Raw genomic sequence first — 21,761 nt, 5'->3', positions numbered from 1 at the left:
CTAGATGACCCTCTGAGGTTCCTTCCAACCCTGATATTCTATGATTCTATCCCACTGCCATGAAATCAAATCTAGACCCTTCTCACATAACTGTACATGCAGCACCATGGGAAGATCCATCCATCAACACTCTGTCTCAGGATCTGGAGTGTGGAAATATCAAAGACCACTGGTTGCAAGAACAAAACATTGCTGGGTGAGCAAGAAGTACCTAGATGGACAAAGGTTTAGCAGTGGAAACTAAAGGATGGGATATCAATGATCTTGAAGAGGAAGGAGCAGCTGGGAAGATGCACGTTGGAGGAGGGAGAGCGGAGAGTCAAAGAGGATACAGAGATTGCAAGCCAGGGAAATGGAGGGAACAGCGGAGCAGTCAATGGACCTAGAGAAAGAAGGAAAGGAATGAAGGGTGTGGTGGGGAGGGGAATTATAACATCTCATTTTAGAGAGACTGGGCTGGAAATAGGGCATCCGAGGAGGCTGGATAGAAGGATAGAGGTAGATTCAAGTGTCATTGGCACAGAAGTAGCTGCTGAAGCCAGGGGTGTGGTGGGACTTGCCTAATAAGAGTGTAGAGGAAGAGGATGGGGAGGCCCCAGGACAGAACCCCGTGGAGTCAATAAAGAGAGGAGAGTGTGAAGGGGGGAACCATGCTGAAGGAGCAGCCCCCAAGACAGGAGCAGCAGGAGCACACAGGATTGAGAGATCCAGGGGAGAGAGTGCAGCTGGGGTCCATGACTGGCCACGTGAAAGGTAACAAAGCAAGTGCAGCAACGTGAGAGAAGGGCCCCTGGAAGTCACAGATGACCTTACTGGGAGTGGTTTCCAAGACACAAGAGGATAGGGATCAGATTAGAGACACTCCAGGAAGGGACCTCCAAGCAGCAGGAAGTGGGACAGTAATTCTGCAGTTCAGGAGCTCCTGGGTCTCAGTCCAGTGCCCCATCTCTACCTCCATCCCGACAGTAACGTTTCACCGCTGTTACCTCACACATGGGTACCCAAAGCAGCAAAAGTAGCCCCGGGTATATCCTTCTTTCCGAATTAGTATAATTCCTATTCCCCTGCAGGAAGCAATCCTCATCCTGGCATTTTAAAGGGCAATCTGCATATTTCATGACGATTCCCTATAAAACCGCTCTACAGGAGAACACAGCTGACCCTTTATTAAGGATGTCTGGCAAGTTTATTGGCCAGATATTTTTCTGCAGGGCCAGATTCTCTCCCATTTATGGACATGAGGGGCCTTCGGGCTTCCCCAAGAGGAGATATTCACCGGAGATTCCAAGGCCAGAAAGGACCATTGTGATCATCTCATCTGACCTCCTGCATAGCCCAGGCCAGAGACCTGCCCCACACTAATCCCTAGAGCCGAGCTTTTAGAAAAACGGGAGACAGGACCAAGTAAACCTAGACCATCCCTGACAGATATTTGTTTAACCTGTTCTTAGAGACCTCCAGTGATTTGGATTCCACAACCTCCCTTGGTAACCTATTCCACTACCTAACTATGCTTACAGTTAGGAAGTTTTTCCTACTATCTAACCTAAATCTCCCTGGCTGCAGATTAAGCCCATTCCTTCTTGTCCTGCCTTCACTGGACACACAGAACAACTGACCACCCTCCTCTCTATAACAGCCCTTAACATATCTGAAGACTGTTTTCAGGTCCCCCTCCTTTTCTCAAGACTAAACATGGCCAGTTTTAACTTTACTTCCTAGGGCAGGTTTTTGAAAAAAATTATCTTTTTTTTTTGCTCTCCTTTGGGCTCTACAATTTGTCCACATCTTTCTTAAGGTTTGTCACCCAGACTTGTACCCGGGTCTCCAGTGCCAAGAAGAGCAGAACAATGATCCCTTGTGTATTACATATGACGCTCCTGAATGACACTAGCCCTTTTTGCAATTGCATCACATGGATGGTGTATGTTCAATCTGTGATCCTCTATAACCACCAGATCCTTTTCTGCAGGGCCCAGCCAGTTCAGTATTCCCTGTATGTAGTTGTGCATTTCATTTTTCCTGCCTAAACGAAGCCTTTCCACTTGTCTTCATTGAACTTCATCTTGCTGATTTCAGACCTTTTCTCCAAGTTGTCATAGTCTTTTTCACTTCTAATTCTGTCCCCTCCCAACTGCTTGCAGCACCTCCCAGTTTGGTGTCATTTGCAAATTTTATAAGCAAACTCCCAACTCCATTATCCAAATCGTTAATGAAAATATTGAATAGTACCAGACCCAGAAAAGACCCCCACTAAATATATGCTCCCAGTTTGATAGTAAACCATTGATAACTACTCTTTGATTACAGTCTTTCAACCAGTTGTGCACCCCCTTGTACAGTAGTAACATAATCTGGACATTGCACTAGTTTGCTTATGAGACTATCATGTGATACTTTGTCAAAAGCCTTATTAAAATCAAGATATATCATGTCTACAGCTTCACCCCCATCGACTAGGCCAAGAACCCGGTTGAAGAAGGAAATGAGGTTGCTTTGGCATGATTTTTTCTTGACCAATCCATGTTGGCTATTACTTATCCCCCTATTATCCTCTAGGTGCTTACAAACTGACTGATAATTTGTTCCAGTATTTTAAGTACCCCGGGGTGAATTTCCTCAAGCCCTGCTGATTTGAATGTATCTACCTCATCTAAATATTCCTTAACCTGCTTTTTCCCTGTTCTGGCTTGTGTTCCTTTCCCCTTGTTGTAAGTATTAATTGTACAAAGCACCTGCCACAATTAACCTTTTTAGTAAAGACTGAAGCAAAATAGACTGTAAACGCCTCAGCCTTCTTGATATCATCCATTATTAGCTGTCCTTCCTTGTTAAGTAGAGGGCCTACACTTTCCTTTATCTTTTCCTTGCTCCTAATGTATTTAAAGAAACTCTTCTGATTGCCTTGTATGACCCTTGCTAAGCATAATTCATTTTGTGCCTTAGCCTTTCTGATTTTGTCCCTACATACTGGTGCTGTTCTTTGTGCTACTCCTTAGCAATGAGTCCACTTCTTGTAGGATTCCTCTTTGATTTTCAGGTCATTGAAGAGCTCCTGATGCAGCCATATTGGTCTCCTGCTATTCTTCCCATCTTTCCTTCACCTCAGGATAGTTTGCTGTTGTAGCTTTACTAGTCTCTCTCTCAGAAACCGCCAGTTCTCCTTAACACCTTTTCCCCTTTGATTTTCATTGGAGGGGACTTCACCTCCCACTCCTCTGAGTTTGATGTCCATTGTCCTTATACATGCTCTAGTTCAAAAAGGAATTAGTTCAGGGAAGCCCTAAGGCCCGTGTTGGGCACGAGGTCAGACTAGATGATCACAGCTTTATAATCTATGGACCACTGCTGCACCTCCATAACAGAGGGTCACACTGCTACTGACATCATTCAAAACCTCTGTAAGGGAGATAAGTTAGATCCCTGTGTCACAGAGGGGATAAATTAACAGAAAATGTAAACGATGCACCACATACCAAAGAGGAAGTCAAGTGAGAAACCAGGAGTTCCTGGCCCTTGCTCTTGTAAACGTAGACACTGCACCAATGACGGGGTGCCTTTGTTTTCTAATAAAGACATGAGTACGGTTCTGAACAAGATGATTTGTTACAGACACTTCTTCACATACCTGTTGCAAACGCCATAGCTGCTTGTTGCATTTCCATCATCCCAGAGATACGGACTCCACTTAGGTAAGAGAAGGACATGATTTGAAGTCTGCCAGGTGTTTTATTGTCTTATTTCCATGACAACAATCTGTGAACTGGAGAGTGGTGGGTTTACAGGGTGGAGGTTTAGTGCAGGATCAGAGATCATCAGCTGAGACCATAATCTATCTTGGCAACGAGGGCAATCTTTGATGGATTTGAACCTCACAGCATCTGTGTGAGGCAGGGAAGTATTAGCTCCATTTTACAGATGAAGAATGGAGGCACAGAGAGATTACCCAAGGTCACACTGTAAGGCACTGGGACATGGGCAGGCTGACCTAGCGGTTAGAGCCAGGAACAAGAACTGGGAGTCAGGACCAAGGGTCAGAAGCTGGGCAAGGGCACAGGGCTGGAGCAGACTGGAGCAAGACAGCAGCAGGGCTAGGAATGAGGTAGGTAACAGAAGAGATCACAGTCACGGGCATAAGTGTTGAGTTGCCAGCGAGTGACCTCTTACAGTTGATGAGCTTAACTGAAGACCTTTTGGACTCCTTGCAGCCAGATGGGCAGGCTAGCCAATCAGACGAATCTACCGCAGCCCAGCTGGGCTTGTTAACCAGCCGGATGCCTGAGCTGGCTAGCTCCAGGGTCAGCGGAGGGAAAGCGAGTCCATAGTTTCTGACACAAAGAGGGGCTCTGTGACTGAGCTGGAAATAGAATCCAGATCTCCTGAGTCCCAGGCCATAGCTGTAGCTACTAGGCCTTGCTTCCCACCCAACAGCTAAACTTTAACTAAGTCATTGGTTTCGATTGTCTCATTTAAGCCTCGTTTCTACCCTTTTAACTCCCTCTTGTGTCACTTGGGAGGGGGGCTTCCCATTAGCCAAACCCCTCCCCAATGTTGGTTAACATGTCACATTCCCAAGCAGTGTTATTCCTAAGCACTGTAAATCTCTCACTATTATTCTCTGTCTTGATATAGTGAGCGGTGTCATTCTGAAAGGAAATACATAACCGTATATTAAAGAAATCGTGGATCTCCTCATTCACGTTTAAAACAAATTTATTACAATGTAAGAAAGCATGAAAAGCATGAATTTATTAAAATGATTTAAGGCTTCCAGCACTCGAGTTAAAAATGCCTCTCAATAAATAACTTTCCCTTGAAAACACAGCAAATTAATATAGTTTACCATTTTCAAAGGTATATAAATCCAAGAGGCTTAAATCAATACGGCGCCAGATAAGATTACTGTACCTCAGCCAGAACCTCGTATCAAAGCTCAAGAGCATTGCAAAGAGTAGTAAAAAATGGATGGCTCTGTTCCCCACCTCTCTCTTCCTCCAACCACCCAAGGCGATGTCTGTTCTGTGAAAGTTAGACTAACGTGAAATGGATGAAAAGCAGCCGTGGCCTTTGCACACAGGTATAATTAAAACAGAGCGGCTACTTTACCGTCTGACACAGAAAAGGGGGATCTGATATTTCCCTGCCCTCTCTCTTTAACCCACACAAACACTCTTCCATTGATGGTGGTTTATTTTCAACTGCAATGTATTTCATGTCGAGTGGGGACCAGGAACCAAGCTGTCTCCAACTTTGCCATACCATCCCCACTCTAAGAGGTCGGCGCGCCCATCCGAACGCATTGCCGAATAGGGTGTTTGTACCTGCAGCCAAGCTGAAAAAGAGAGTTCTTATGAGAAAAAATTAGAGATATTTAGGACACAAGTGACATGTCAATTTCTCTCTCTCTCTCTCTCTCTTTCCGTGATTCATTTTAGGGCTCAGCAAAAAGCAGAAGTGCCTATTGAATATTTGGTATTTAACAGATCGGGATTTTAAGTGATCCGGGAAAAAGTGTGTGTGTGTGTGTGTGTGTGTGTATATACACACATATATAAAAATCATCATATATATGCACATGCACGTATACAGTGGAATATACAGAAACACAGGAAGAAAGGATACAAAAGTGGGTGTGTGTGTGAGAGAGACGTGTGTATAAAACATACACACGCTGGTTCTTGCTAGATCACTTTCAATTACAACTCATCATAAACCTCAGTTGCAGGGGGCAGGGACTGCGTTTCTCAGTGTTTGACCAGTTCCTAGCATGTGCACGCACTCCTCCAGGTTTTCATTTCCTCTGGGTTCACTGATGGTGACCCCCACCCATGAGCTAGAGGAGGCCAGTTTCGTGGGCTGAGAAACACCACCATAAACTCTTAAAGGTGCCACAGCTGGAGCAGTATTTAGAATGTCCTCCTTGTCCTGCTCATGTTACAGAGTGGAATCTCAGTGGTTTGAATATTAGCCTGCTAAACCCAGAGTTGTGAGTTCAATCCTTGAGGGGGCCATTTAGGGATCTGGGGCAAAAATCTGCCTGGGGATTGGTCCTGCTTTGAGCAAGGGGTGGGACTAGATGATCTCCTGAGGTCCCTTCCAGCCCTGATATTCTATGAGTCTGCAGGAAGAGGAGAAAAGATCCAGCTGTGGAGAAAGGGGCTAGGGTATTTTCATAATGCCATTAATTGCTCCCTGCTGCCTTCTTTGGGAAGTGTTCACTCTTTATTGTGTGTATTGCAGTGATGCCCAACATCACATCTAGAATCCTGAACTGTGTCAAGCTACTACTGGAAGTTGAACATGGAGAGGAAGAATGGTCCTGTGACTAAAGCACACAGGTCTGGGATTAAGACAGCTGCGTTTTTTTCCTGGCTTTGCCACAGATGTCCTAGGTCACCTTGGTCAAGCCACTTAGCCTCTGGAAACTCCAGTGGTGAGCAATGAGTCTGTGGTTATAAAAATACACACACTCTATCTCTCTTCCTGCAGGACAGGAGGGATTTCAAGGCCGCTGGACTGTAGATGTGAAAAGCATTGTCATTATTACTGTACGTCTGTGATCCAAGAGGATGTGAGCTGCAGGGGGTCAGGAGGAAAGAGAAGATAAATCTTCCACCAGTCTGCACTCCAGGCATTGGCATCAATAGGACTGGAAGGGGTTTGGATCAGAACAGAGCTTGGGCTAAGAACCATCCACCCAGCTCACCAGCCACAAGAGGGCAGGACAGTCGCCTGATCAGACAGCGTACTTTGCTCGGGTCAGAGCACGTGGAATGGCTTTACCGCTGCCCAACCAAAGACTACAGAGGCTCCTCTCCCATCTGCATGATCACACCCCAACCAAAGGAGCTCTCGTACGAAGCAGGGCCCACGTGGAATCTGTGAGGGACTGGCTCCCTGCACTTACCAAGCTGGGTCCTGCTCCCAGAGAGCATCTCAGTGTTCAAATAAAGGTGGGGTATTTTTTGTTTTTTGTTATTTTACTGTCAAAGTGTCAATATTTTTCCTAACACAGATTGTTTAAAAAAAGGTAGCACAGCAGTGACATTCTGACAGTGTCAGTGCTGCCAGCGTACACCCACCTGAGCTTTTTAACATGGGGATTTAGTGCTGCTAAAGAACACCAGATTGACAGCCCTTGCGAAGTCAAGTGCTCCTCCTCGCAGCCAGAAAAGTTATTAGAAACGGAGGAGGCTTTCAGGTCACCCAGTGCATCTCCCCAGCCCACCTTTTAATTGTCTCTTACTCAGGCTATAAATATCTAACTCTTCTCATCTTGTTTCCTCGTTATGTCAATTCCTGCAGCCCCTGATCATTTTTATTGCTCTTCACTGAAATCCCTCCAATCTGTCAGTAACTGTCTGCTAACGAGGTCCCCAAACTGAAGGCACAGGTGTAGATACGGTGGCACTGGATTCAGAGAGAGCGAGCCAGTTACGTGCTGTTCTGGGATGTTGTGCCTCTGTAGAAGCAGTCCAGAATTTTCCTGGCCAGTTTTTGCTGCTATAATGCATCACAAACCCATGTTTAGCTTGCTGTCATAGAATCCTAAAATAGAATCATAGACTATCAGGGTTGGAAGGGACCTCTGGAGGTCATCTAGTCCAACCTCCTGCTCAAAGAAGGACCAATCCCCAACTAAATCATCCCAGCCAGGGCTTTGTCAAGCCTGACCTTAAAAACCTCTAAGGAAGGGGATTCCACCACCTCCCTAGGGAACCCATTCCAGTGCTTTACCACCCTCCTAGTGAAATAGTGTTTTCTAATATCCAACCTAAACCTCCCCCACTGCAACTTGAGACCATTACTCCTTGTTCGATCATCTACTACCACTGAGAACAGTCTAGATCCAGCCTCTTTGGAAACCCCTTTCAGGTAGTTGAAAGCACCTATCAAATCCCCCCTCATTCTTCTCTTCTGCAGACTAAATAATCCCAGTTCCCTCAGTCTCTCCTCATAAATCATATGCTCCATCCCCCTAATCATTTTTGTTTCCCACTCATTCAACATTTCTGCTTCCTGAGTTTTTTCTTCCCATTATATATTTGCCTTTCAGGTTATTTTTCTTTCAGCGTCTCAGCACTTGAATCCCCCCACGCCATTTAATTTCACGTTCTCTTTTGCTCCATGTTTCTACCATCCACTATTTCTCTGTCTCTATGGTTATGTGCAGTTGCTCCCGATTTAGTGTGATCTGCAGATTTCATTTACAAGCTTTTAATTCCCTCTTCCAGGAAATTAAATGTTGATATAAAGTTGCATGAGAAGTTGCTGGCAGAGAAACCAGAATTCAGTTTCTTGAAACATTTTGAGCCTTCAACATTTGTTCTGATGTGGAATGAAACTTAGACCTTTCAACTTTGTATGGTCAAAGAACAGAGACCAACTAACCCTCTGCAGAAGAGCCACCACCCTGGTGGTTAGAGAACTCATCTAGGATGTGGGAGACCCAGGTTCAAGTTCCTACTCCATATCATGCCCCATCCCGGGTGACAGTCCGAAACCACCAGGCAGTCATTCATTCCTTCTCTCAATTCTATCCTGGACCTTTTAATCAAAACAGATATATTTCCACAAAAAGTTTGTGTGTCGATGAATCGACATTTCCTAGACAGCTCTACATAAGACCAACCACCAGATCCTAGAGAACACCCAACCCAAATCAATCCATTACCAAATCATTACATTCTCTTTGTGTCCTCACAGCAAGTCACCACTCCACATGAAAGTGGCTCCAGCCAAGGAACAGACTTTCCAACAAAGATTTCATAATGATCTTTACATCTGGGTTCCCTTAATTCATTTGGTCAACCAGAACACATATAACACAGGCATGGTTGATGCCAGCCTCTGCTATACACACAGCCTTACCAAAGAGCTTCCAGGCTTCAACTGTGGCAAACCACTTACCCTCTCTGGGCCTCAACATCCTATCTGTAAAATGGGGATAAAAAAAGTGACTAACTTGATCAGTAACTGTTATTCTTCAAGATGTGTTGCCTGTGTCTCTGGAAACCACCTTGTCTGGAGAGGACAAGGAAGAAGTTAAGACTGGGACTTGAACTTTTTCCACAGGCTGCTCCTGTGGTCCCTCAAGTGCCTCTTCTTGATTCTTGGTACCAGACCCAGAACAGGACACTGAAGATGGGGCATCTCGGTGTGAGGACTCACCCTGCCTGGATGAGGCCATTGAGTAGGCACAATGAGAGAATGATCTAGAAGTTAAGAACATAAGAACGGCTTTACCGGGTCAGACCAAAGGTCCATCTAGCCCAGTATCTGTCTACCGACAGTGGCCAATGCCAGGTGCCCCAGAGGGAGTGAACCTAACAGGCAATGATCAAGTGATCTCTCTCCTGCCATCCATCTCCATCCTCTGACAAACAGAGGCTAGGGACACCATTCTTACCCATCCTGGCTAATAGCCATTTATGGACTTAGCCACCATGAATTTATCCAGTTGGGGGGAAACCCCAGGGGTTCCAAAAGAGCCACTGATAAGGGAATGGATCCTAGTGGCATCCTGGCCACATTCCCACAGCAGATCCTGTTGTGGAGTCAAGATGGTACAAGGAGAGAAAGGGGCTATGTGAGGACTGGCAGATCCTGCTCCAAGGTTGCAAGATAAAATCCCACCTCCAAGTCTGATGAAGAGGATTCCCCTTCCTCTGAGCATGGAGAGACTGCTCCAGACAGTGCTAGGGACCAGTGCCAAGAACCTGACAACAGGCGGAGAGTCACCATCATTGCTGTCTTGGACCGTATTGATGGGCTGACTGTCCGGGAGGTAGGCGACTGGTGCAATATTGCATGTTGCACCGCTGGCATTGGTGTTGGACGGTTCATCAGTTCTGAGGGATCTGACTCCTGCACCAACAAAGAGCAAATTCCTTGCCATTGCAAATGCCTCCAAGGTAGTTGGCACTAAGATCGTATCGGTCTGTTGCAGTGCCACTTCTGGCAATGGACTTCACAGTGCCCTCTCGGCACTGGAGCCAACTGTGCCAACTTAGGCACTGATTTGGAGGAATGCTTAGATTTCAGATGCACTGTATTCAACTCTCTCGCCCCTCTTTTTCCAGCCTTTGCGGGTGGAGATCTTCCCCTGGTCAGAGCTCCTTGAAAGACTTCTATTTCTTCTTAGAACAGGTGGAGATCGGTGCTGGGACCGAAAATGCTGGAGGTGTGCTTCTCACTAAAGCTGCAGCACTCGGCACCGAGTTGGTCCAGGACGGCTCTGAGAGGTGTCTGCATGCTACCTCCATCAGCGGGAACTTTAGCGTGGGCTCCCTATCCTTCTTCATCCAAAGCTTGAATTCCTGGCAAACCTGGCACCGGTCTTTCATGTGTGCTTTGCCCAGGCACTTAAGACAACTAATGTGGGGAGGTCGCTCACCAGCACGGGTTGTGCAAAGAGTAGCCCGGTGACTGGGCCTTGCCTTGGTGCTGGTGGCAGAACCTCAAAATGGGGAAAACAATAAAATCTATGTATTTTCCAACAAAACAACTAAAACTTACTAACCAGAACTATTAAACTACAACTATATATATATCTACACATTGAGCTGAGAGAAAACGGTTCTGGCAATGAGTGGGGTTCCAACCACTGTCGGGGGCAGTAAGAAGGAAACGAGGGGGGTTGGAGTTGGCCCAGCCCTTAATACTGGCACTCATAAGCGGGCAGTAGCAGTGGGAGTCAAGCCCCCCAACGGATGCTGGCTATGCACTGGGCACGCAGACACCAAGGGAAGGATCCCCATGTGCAATAGCATTTGCTGTCTCCCACCCTCCACCTTGTCTTTTTAGGCAATAAGCTCTGTGGGGTAGAGACTGGCTCATTATCTGCATGCTCAGCACCCAGAACCACCGGGCCATGATCTCACCTGGAAGCTGTAGGAGCTATGGTAATAAATAATAACGTATCGTACATGCCAAGCACTTCTGTCAACCAGGTGCTTTTTGATCAATTCTAGTAGAGCAAATTCTAACTTGGATTTCACCAGCTAGCTGTATTCTGCCTCTGACATCACCATTTTCAGCAAGGATTCCACAGTTACGATTTAACTGACAATGTTGCTGCTGATGCATAAGGCAGACTAGAATCCAGTCCATTCCCCCATGGCTAAGAGAAATCATCATCTCATAAAAGCTTTCTTGGCACAGTGAGTGGATATGACTCAAAAAACCCCACAGGGAGCAGCTATGTAGACTCAGACATTTTCCTGAGTGGAGCCACCTTGTTAGAGTGGATCTGCACGCTTCTGCTGGTTTAAATCACCTCATTAAATGTTCTGTGTTGTCTTTGTGCTGTGCACTTATGTAAATTTCTAAATCATACGCTAATTAGCACACAAACAATTTCATAAATTCTGTAATGGGACCAAAAGGAACTTTATAACTAGCCAGGCTGCGCTCACTTCCTCAGACTGCAAATAAAAAGCTAAATATTGAGGTTGTATTTTAGATAGGTGGTATTACAAAGCTTTTAGATTTCTAGCCACAGCGCTGACGTTTTTCTTTCAGATGGTAGTGTCTCAAACATCCTGGAGACTTCTTCTCTCCTTCCTTATCACTACTGAGAACTCCACCCGGTCTGTCTCAAAAAAATAGCACATCTTTTGTTCCTGGCATCCCCCTTTATCCACATCCAGATTCTTGCTCAGTCCTGTCCCTCAGTCTTCTACATAATCTAAAATCCAGCACTACCTCTCTCCCTATCTATAAAACGCAGCCCTTGACTGGGTCTTGGGGCTTAACTACTTCAACCTCTTCATAGTCTGGACTCTCTCCATCCTGTGTCCCCTCCAATTCATCCTTCCCTCCCTGAATCCATCTGGTATTTCTAAGGCATCAGTCATGTTGGCCAATAAGAACCAAACCCTCTCACTTGCTTGTCCATAGCTTCCTCATTAAGTTCTAACTCCTCACCCTCATTGTCAGGACTGGCATAACTCTACCCCTGCTACACCTCTCTCTGATCCTTCCCTGTGCTCCTCTGTGTCTTCTCCCCTAATAGCTCTCACAGGTTTCTTCTCCTGCCCACGAGTTCTCACCTTCGTTCCTGCTGTCCTAGACACAGGGAATGGGTTTCCTTCTTCTTATCCCTTCCACCCAATTCCTTCTTAAAAAACAATGGTGCAGAGACGACAAGCTGAAAGGTCTCTGCTCCTCTGAGGCCCAAACCCTTGCCCTGGACAGTGCATTTCTCCTAATTCCCTTTAAGCTCTCTGGGGTAAAGACCTTAGCTGCCAACTGGTTGTGTGTGTGTGTGTCATGGGTAGGGAACGAGCAGGGGTTAGCTTTGGCAGGGCTGAAGGCCCACTGACCAGGAGCCAATTACCCGGAATCAGGCCATATTGGAATGGCAGGAGATCAGAATTGAGACACAAACTGGAGGGCATGGTGTGACATTGCCCAGGGCCCAATTTGGACTGGCGAACAGCTGTGTTCCCTCGGTTCTGACACTTGGGGTGCCTTCTACACTGCTTCGCTGTGACAGCAGCCACTCCTGGTCTGCTCACACACAGCCTGCACCATGTAAATTACTCCCAGCTATCATGTATGAGTGCTATGGCCAGCCACTCTTGGATTACACAGCAGAGTGACACCAGTAAATTCCCCATCCCAGAAATGTGCATCTTGTACTGCCCAGCCTTCTGCTGGACAACACAAGCTCATCTGAAGACCATCATTTTATTAACAGAAAGTGATTTGCACAAATCCTGTTCTCTCAAATGGAGTTTCCCAAACATTTCACTCCAAACACACTGTTTTAGATAAAATAACTCACATTTATTAACTACAGATAGATGTTAAGTGATTACAAGTAATGAGGCATAAAAGTCAGAATTGATTACAAATAAATAAAAAGTAAAACATGACTAATACCCAACTTAACAAGCTAAGTGATTTCAAAGCACAAGTCACTCTCCCCAGGTTTTAGCAGTCAGACTGGCTGAATTCCTGTCTGCCAGGATCCCTCCCCAGTCCAGTGATGCTTCCTTTGTCCTTCAAGTGTTGCTGATGCCATGAGTAGAGATGAAGGGAGAGATCTTTTGGGGGGCGTCTGTTCCCCTTTCCTATAGTTCTCTTTAAAAATCACCTCCAGCTGAGGTTCAGGAGACAGAAGGTCCAGGGGGACAGGAACCTCCACCTGTTTCTTTTACATTTCTTGCCAAAATGTAGATTTCTCACTCACACCCTTTTACCTGCTGAAGAATGGCAACTTAACCGGGTGATGGTCCATTTGATTTTCTTGATACCTGGTTCAGGCAACAGTTTCCCCTTTGTCTTTGAGGAACTGGTTTGTGCCAGCTTTTTTAAACTTGGAACATATCTCAGTAATGTTACACAGTAGAATCTTATAACTTTACATACAATGTCGCCACACATATTTTACCAGAACAATAATGTTCAGCAAATTATGAGTTTTCAAATGATACCTCACAAGGCATACTTTGTACAAAATGTATCAGTCTTGTAAAAAGAGTGCAGACTGTCATACAGGGATCAAGAGTTAGTTACCAAAAGTCAGGCCACATCAGGATACTAGGAGGTTAGGCTTGGGTGATGGAACCAGAGGACAGGAAACAGTTCCCAAGGGTCAGGCCGAGTGAGGATGCCAGGAGCTCAGGATTAGAAGCAACCTGACTAGTGGTCCATGGCAGGGTGAGGCCCAGTTGTACAGACAACTTCCTGTTTCCTCCTCTGGCTTAAATAGGGGCTATGACCCAATAGGAGCTCCCAGAGTGCAGGGATAGGGGTTGTGCCCTGAGTTGGGCTTCATGGACCTCAGTCCCAGCTGGTGTCTGTGAGCTGCTGGTATAGGAGTGTGATGGTTCCCAGGACCACCACAGACCCGGGTTCAAGATCCATAGGGCCTAACAGTGTCCTGCAAACTGGGTGATTAAGGTTGATATCTTCCAAGGGGGTCCAAGGGAATTAGGCACTAATTCCCATGGACTATTTTGCAAATCCCAGCCTACAGGACCTCTTAGGTCCTACGCAGCCCATCCCCACTCTTCCAACCCCAGGGGCCAGTGAAGAATGAGTCCAGATAAAACTAGGTTGGATAAAGCACCAGAGAAGATCTAAGTGGGTCATATGATGGGGCTTCAAGCAGTTCCTAGCAGTGAAGCTGCAGTGGACTGCCTCACTGCTAGGACCTGCTTGAAGACCCATCATATGACAGACCCCCGATCACCATGCTAAATGCTGCTCCCTTAAATCGCCTGTATCAAATGATGAATTCTATGTTGCGCTATGCCTGGAAATATCACACACTGTGACTGCACATGTCTGGACTTGCCCTAGGGCGGCCTATTGTGCGGCATTCCAGACAGCTGCCCTGCCAGAGTACAGCTGAGGGCTATTGACTTTGAATGACTCAACGACTGGCCCATGCCAATGGAACAATGGTCTCTCTACCAGGAGCCCACAAGACTGGCGGGGCTGGAGCTTCTCTGTCTGACCTCATGGCACAGAGACAGGGGACCTCTTGAAGAGCGAGATTTGGCTTTTTGCAGGGGGCTGACCATTGCCTCATATAAAAAGGACATGGAGGATGACCCCTGCCCAGCCTGAAACGCTGATAAACTACAGGCTCATAAGAAGGGGTGAGCTTGACCCAGGGGATGGGGCACCTCAGGACTATGAGTTAAGTTACTACGGTTAAGAAAATCCCTTTGCTGAGCCTGTGTTTCTTGCTATCCTGCCGCATTGTCCCCAAAGGAATTAAAGTAGGAGCCCAGGGGGCCCCACTGCGTAGGCGGAGCTCTGGGGGGGTGCGTATATAAACAACTGTGAGGCTGCGAGGGTCTCAGACGCTGTTTTCAGGTCTAAGTCTGCTGGATGGTAAAGTCCCACATCCCAAGGAAGAGCTCAGGTGAGAGATCTGAGCCCAGCAGTGTTTGCTAGAGTCTCAGAGCTAGAAACAGGGACTAGACTTTACCCAGATCCAACTAGTTTGGAAGCATGTGGGACCACACACAACAGAATGGTGACCGTGCTGTGGGACAGTGGGCCAATTTCATGGCACTCTAAATAATTCCTCTCCCTCCTTGATATTTACGCCCTTCTATTAACTGCAGTCATACCTCCCTTTCTGTGTGTTTTCTCTCCTGCAGCTCCTCATGCTTGGGAGAAGTGCCCCGTAAACCTCTGTAAAACTAACTCATCATCCTTCTTCAAAGCCCTCCTCTAAACTCTTCGTTTCCATGATGCCCACAGAAAACTTGACAATGGTGAGGCTGTTGATGTGCTGAGACCACTGCCTGTCACGCAGACCAATATTGTCTCATTGTTCCCTTGCACTCCCTCATCGGTCGTCTGTATCCATTTGCCTCCTCTTGTCCTATACATAGATTGTGAGCACTTTGGGACAGCATCTGTCCTGTTGTTCTGTGTTTGTACAGCACCTTGCGCAATGGGGTCCTGGACTGGGACTCCTAGGCACTGTGGTGATACAAATTAATAATAATTAGTTGGACGCTGTTGAATAGAGGAGAAAGAATACGGCAGTATACTTGGTTTCTGTTATCTCAATCAAAGGAAATGCCAATTTATGGCCCATGATCTCAATATGATCCATAGCTAGCCTCACCAGAAGGGATGGCGTTGCTGTACAAGTATCAGGTTTGAAATACCTAGATCCCCCCTGAAGCCATGGGTTCAAAAGATGGGAGGTACAGCTTTGCCATTCCTCCTTCTGAAGAAGACACACTGAGCTCCATTAAACCATGTGAGACTTCTTCAGGATAAGACCTTAAAAAGTATCTCATCTATGTGGATATTAAAAACTTCATGGCGCTTTCCACAAGATCACGAGATTGCCTTGGTATTCATAGCCAACATTTCCCCTCCTGTCACAGTTGTACAAAGTCAGTTATTGTGGAGTTGCTGATTACACCCCAGAAGTGGTTGTATTTCAGTGCTGCTGTGTGTGGTTCACTTGTCAAGCCTGTCAGGATGCTATGGGAATTATCTCCTCCCAGATATATTTCTGAAAGCTCCCAGCACTATTATCTTGGTGCATTTTCATAGCTTATTTAATAGTCTCCCCAAATTTAGGTCAATGCTCTCCTCGCATCTGATATCACTGTCTTGGGAGAATGCTAGCCCCTACTAGGATGTGGGATGGGGCAGAGGGACAGCCAGCCAGGAGCCACTTGCTAGAGGGGATCCAACAGAGTCAGAAAAAAGCCTACACAGCCTTGCATTGCAACCTGCAAGGATCAAGCTCTAACAGATCAGGGAGCGACCTCCATAGCTAAGAGCTATCTACTGAAAACACCACCGTCAAATACCTGAGGACGGTAAAGAAGTGTCCTCAGAAGTTAGTACGTTCTAAGGGACAAGGTCTCACCAAAATAGCTAAATCATATACCATTTAGGGTTGTGTAAATACTGACCAACAGTTGGAGGTTGTCTTGTAAGTGGACAGGGAATTTGATTGTAGGTCAGAGTATTTGGTGTGATGTGCTCTCCTGAGTCCTTCCTGATTAGAAGGCTGACCAACAACTTCTGCAATAGCTATGCTTCCTGGGCAGCCCAAGGTACAGCATACAGCCTTCTTTCCATGAAGTGACAAAGGCATGGACTGCCTTTGCATCACAGAGGACAGGAGGCAACTGATAGGCCAGCTGAAGACATTTCTGGCCACTGGTCCTCTTTGGGAATGTAGAAGCAGAGATGAGCCCAGCAGGACCCAGCGATCGAGTGACAACTGATAACCCCATGAACAAAGCTCTTTGATTGAGGGCATTTTCACTGCCCCCTGCCAGTAAGCATCACCTCCACTTCCTTGGTGTAACACACGGGCTAAGCACGTTGTGGGCCAGCCATTAGAGGCGGGACACATGTTGGATAAATCAATCAGCTAATGGAGTTATTCTTTAGCTCTAGTGCCAGAGGCTCTAGTGCATTTGGAGACGAAGGTCCCAAATTCAATCCCATGACAGAGGCTGTTATGCTTGGGTAAGCCTAAACCAGCTATTTTACAGGTACCTAACCTCACGACATACTAGGACAGCAGGAAGTCAACGGCATCAGGGCTTGCTGAGGAGAGACAGAGCTAGGTGTCATCAGCATACTGCCAACATTTCAGTCCATAGCCTCTCACCATCTCCCCCAGTGATGTCGCAAACACATTGAAGAGGGTGATAAGATTGGTCCCTGTGGGACAATACAAAAACAAGAGCTCTTGGGGAAGAACTGTGGGGCACTTTGTTCTTTTCTGGGATCTCTGAAAGAAAACGGGAACCAAGCTTCCCTACTGGACTTGCCCACGCTGTTAGGGCCCACAGATAAGTGGACAGCACCTCATCATCAATGGTGTTGAAGGTTACCAAAATATCTAACAATGGAGAGTCTATTGCTATACCCAGGCTGGACAAAACAAAGGAAAAGATAATGCAATAAATGAAGCTCTGAAAGATACAATGAAAAAAAAAAGCAGATAATTTATTAAATTAAAACCTCACACACATATATAAATATATGCTTGGGTTTAAGACAGGATTCACCAAGTAGAACCAGAGAGGCTAGGAAGTAGAATGAAAGCGTGATTGTTTACAGATCCTCTGCTTACAGAGTGTGCAAGAGAGATGACCACACAAACACAGCAGGTGTTGGAAATACAAACCATTCAGGTAGAAACACAAAGTCAAGGCATGGAGAGTAACCTTAGTAGGAGATGTGTTACCCCACAAGCTTCCTGTATGTCACAGCCTTATCTGATGCTGAAGCTTATTATCTGGGAGACTCTGGACAAAATCATGGGCTGGAGTATCTCCCCAGTGGGGGCTAATATAGGAGTTTAAACTTAAAAGGACACTGTCATGTGATTGCTTTTGCTAGTTTAATTTTTGCATTCCCTCTACTGTTTTAGCAGATGGAAAATAATTCCCCTCCCCACCCCAACTACTGATTTTGTCCTTTTCTATTTGACAACAATTGATTTTCTTCCAAGGCTATAAATGTTTTAATAACTTTAACTTGGTAGTGCCTTGTGGCAAAATGTATTCGCTTGCATTGACTGCTAACACTATTCTTAGTCTACCGCTGCTAACTACAACAATAGAGCCAACTGGAGAAGGTTTGTTTCTTTAGGATCTACCAAATTAGTAGCCTCTCCTGGTTCATGTTTACTGGATAATTAGAATCTGGAGCTCTTTCCCAACAAGATAATTTTAAACCTCTTCATTCCAGAATTCTTTGCTACAACATGCAAAACATGCTTCATGTATAGCTCCTACGGATGAAGAGGTGGCCATGTTTGAGGCCCCAAACCTTGACAATGTCCATTTAAAATACAATTATTACCAAAATACAGATTCAAGACAAAAACACCATCAGAGTTAAAATAATTAACAGACAAAAAGGATAATTAAAAATCTGAGCGAGGTTAAGTATTGGCACCCATGAAGCACTAGAGAGCACAATGCTCCCATGCAGAATTCCGGAATGTGTATGCAAAGGCACCTTTCAAATGTCATTTTTGCTGTTAGTGTTAGTTAAAAAAGGCAATTACAGTTACAGTCAATCTGGAGAAGAACAGAAATTGAAGGTGTTCGGTCTAGACCCAGAAACTGAAGGCTCGCATTTGGTCTAGACCCAGAAAAGCATTTCTTTTACAAAAGCAAAATCTTTAAAAAAAAAAATCCAAACCCATGTCCTATTGTCTATTTCCTCCTTGTTCCCCCCAAATACCAGCTGCCTCTCCTGAATTTTACTCTCTTTCTTTCTAAGGCCAAAGCGAACTATGTTAAACTTCATCTCCTGTGTCCAAGGAGCAGAAACATGAAGGACACTGAAGAGAGACTCCCCCAGCCAGTCCAGTGATGGGTCACTTGCCAGGTCCGTGGGACCTTAGGACAGAATTCTCTAGACAAAGCTTGTCCCCAGTGGATTAAGGAGCAGATACATGTCATGGCAGGATACTGATAAGAGACCGTAAATCTCCATAGGAATGGCTGGAGAGAAACAAATGATATGGGGACCGTTTCTCACCAGGCTCACTGGTGCAGGAAAACTGCTCCTATCTCTTCTGTCCTTGTATTTTTCCAACAAGCTTTTAAAATTCAGCTGTGATGCAAGAAAAGGGCATCAACTAATTTGTAAATAACATTAGATTAGAAAAAATTGTCTGGAATAATGTAGGCTGTGGTATTTCCCTCCCCGTCACCCTTTTTAATTCCTCACGATAGGAGCCCTGTGCTGCTGTTGGCCTTCACAAAATTCCATCTGCCCCACTACGCTGCAAAAGCTAATCCGCTGCCACCCAGCCGAGGTAGTTTAACAGTTGGGGCTCCTCAAGAGAAGAGATGCCCACCCCATAATTCCCAGAAATGCCTTTAAAAATAATCAGTTCCAAGGTTTCAACTCCTCAAATCTTGGTCTTAGTGAATACATGTTCCACACACTGTACAGTATGCACGTGCCAGCCAAAGAACAGCCTGGGCCTCATCGCCAAGCCTTGCCAGCTCCACTGAGGGACAGGGTGGCACTGCGGATTGGTGCATGCACAAGTGCATGGGAGGCAGACAACAGCAGTACATCAGGGACAAGTCCAGGGGCTCACCGCCATGGAGGTATGGAACAGGAGCCTGGAGAACCAGTCACAAAAGACTGAAAAAGCAGTACTGGTCCATATACCAGTGGCTGGAAACAAATAGCCTAGAACTTGTCTGTACCGCTGTGATTCTGACTTTTTCTAGCTGCACTTTTATTGTGTGAAAGGAATATTTCAGCTTCATATTTCTAGGAACACATGCCAGTGGCTACAATGTTACAATAAAATATGAACACTGCATTGTGCAGAAAATGTCCATTCATCCAGTAATCTGCAGTCATTTTTACCAATTCTGCACATTTCTTTAAATAACCAAGTGCATGAAGTAGATGGGAGTGCGTTTAAATAAACTGAAATAGATAGAGCATTAATAATTAAAGCCGGCAGGGAAACGTGCATTACGAGCTGCTAGTAGAAATAATTACGGATTTGTCTTATTTACAATGGAACCTGGAAACGGTATCAAAATAGTGCAAGTTAGTGAAAATGCCTTAAGACTGTTCTTACTCTATAACTACTATATATCTTGTTTTGAAGAGCACATCAAATACAGTTTGGACCTGTACATTGCCTGGCTGTATGAGATATTTAAGGAGTTGGCAATAGGGTTCCCAGCATATACACTATGTCAAATAGCACTGATTTAAGGAAGACTACTTTCAAACAGATGCACAGTGCATTAACCCTTCAACATCCATTAATGTTATTAGACATTAGACAGCTGAGCTGAGTATATGCTTCCTAACATCTCAGCACGGTAAATATCAGAATGCTGAAGGCAACAGTAGATCACAGAATCATTGGAAATAATATTCAAGTGCTTGTACCTTTGTAACATTGTTAGGTTTTAAACAGGCTGCTTTTTAATTAGAAATAATCTAATTGAAATGCAGTGGTTCTTCTGTGTTCTGCAGCTCTTGCAAACTGCTTTATAGCTTAAAAAAATCGATAATGAAATATACTTCTCATATGAGGGCTGGCTAAACTATGGCTTCAATCGACTCCAAAATGTTGTGGATTTAATTATATTTTAGAATAATTGCTTGGCACAAGAAAAGTTTACCCAAAATTTACTAACACTTTCTGATTGGACTGTTCAAAAAGAAAAAAAAATGTTATTCTCGCAGCATGATTACTAAATTCTAAGTGAAAGAGGAAGCTACTGTACTAACTCCTTGGCGAGGAGGGAGACAATCATTTGTCAAATAATTTAAAAGTGATACTGCGATTAACAAATCCAGAGCAGAAACAGGAACAAGGTCCTAAAAATCCTACAGACAGGCTGCAGAGTAATGAGCCTCATCAAATGAAGAAAATATCCTCCAGGATCCGGCTCTCCTCAAGCTCCTCCATTTCGCTTCGGGTACCATGCGGGGCTTGGCACCATGCAGGTTTTCTGGGGCTCCCATTCCGAGGGGCATGGGGTTTCTTCCAGTCGTAAGACTCTCTGTAGTGGTGTCCTGGGGCAGCGACTGGACTCATTGCTTCAACCAACTCAATAAGGGAGGCCTCATACCTGGAGGAAAACACCATGAAAATGCAGTCCTATTAAACATCATCGCATCAAACACAGTTTGGAATGAACACTCCTAACTCCGTCCTCCTGACTAGAGTGAAACCTGTGCAATAGCGCCAATCGTGACAGGAGGGATCACAGCACTGCAACTGCTGCTAAGGTGAGCTCCAATGTGGAGGAAGTGAAGGAGAGGCAAAGCGTTAGTGGGCCCTTTATTTTGAGAGTACTGTCTTTTAATTTGTCACTCTCGCCAGGTTTCCTGTTGAATTGGACAGTGTCTCATTTACAGCTCAGAGATTCAGGATAGAACAGCTCACGGCATGACAGCTCAACAAGTGACTCATAAACATGCGGCACTTGCCTGAAGAGGCTCTGCCCCTGATTTAGGTTCCTAGGGATTTGAAAACAGCAGGCACCTTTATTCTTCATGCTACAAAACACATGTGCTTCTTATAAATCTCTATGCAATATATGGAATCTATGTGTAACTGAAGGAATATAATCCAGACAAAGTAACACAAAATCAACAGCTCAGGCATCGAGAGAGAATGCAAAGATGCTAAACATTACTCAAGCTGTCCTGTAAGTGTTCAGTACAGATGCGGAGGAGGTTTACAAGCCTACACGTGCAGTAACATACACAGAGTACTGGCAATTACTCTAGGCTGCTTAGAC

At 45.3% G+C, this 21,761-nt stretch overlaps 1 protein-coding gene across 4 annotated transcripts in view; it reads right to left on the bottom strand.

The window, feature by feature from the left end:
* Nucleotides 1-17,083: 17,083 nt before the first annotated feature.
* The window catches only part of KIAA1328 (KIAA1328 ortholog), a 250,571-nt gene continuing 245,893 nt past the window's right edge, over nucleotides 17,084-21,761 (bottom strand). For 3 of the 4 annotated variants that reach the window (XM_045020559.1, XM_045020558.1, XM_045020560.1), the window contains one exon: nucleotides 17,086-21,086. In XM_045020559.1, coding sequence (XP_044876494.1) covers nucleotides 20,873-21,086 — 214 coding nt within the window. In that variant the 3' untranslated portion in view covers nucleotides 17,086-20,872. Of the gene's footprint in view, nucleotides 21,087-21,761 lie in introns of all 4 variants that reach the window. The other variant, XM_045020562.1, reaches the window with a different exon arrangement.

Source organism: Mauremys mutica, chromosome 6, assembly GCF_020497125.1.
Source record: "Mauremys mutica isolate MM-2020 ecotype Southern chromosome 6, ASM2049712v1, whole genome shotgun sequence".
NCBI classification, from domain to species: domain Eukaryota; kingdom Metazoa; phylum Chordata; order Testudines; family Geoemydidae; genus Mauremys; species Mauremys mutica.
Note: the sequence above shows the minus strand (reverse complement) of the source record. Positions and strands in the feature narration are given on the sequence as shown.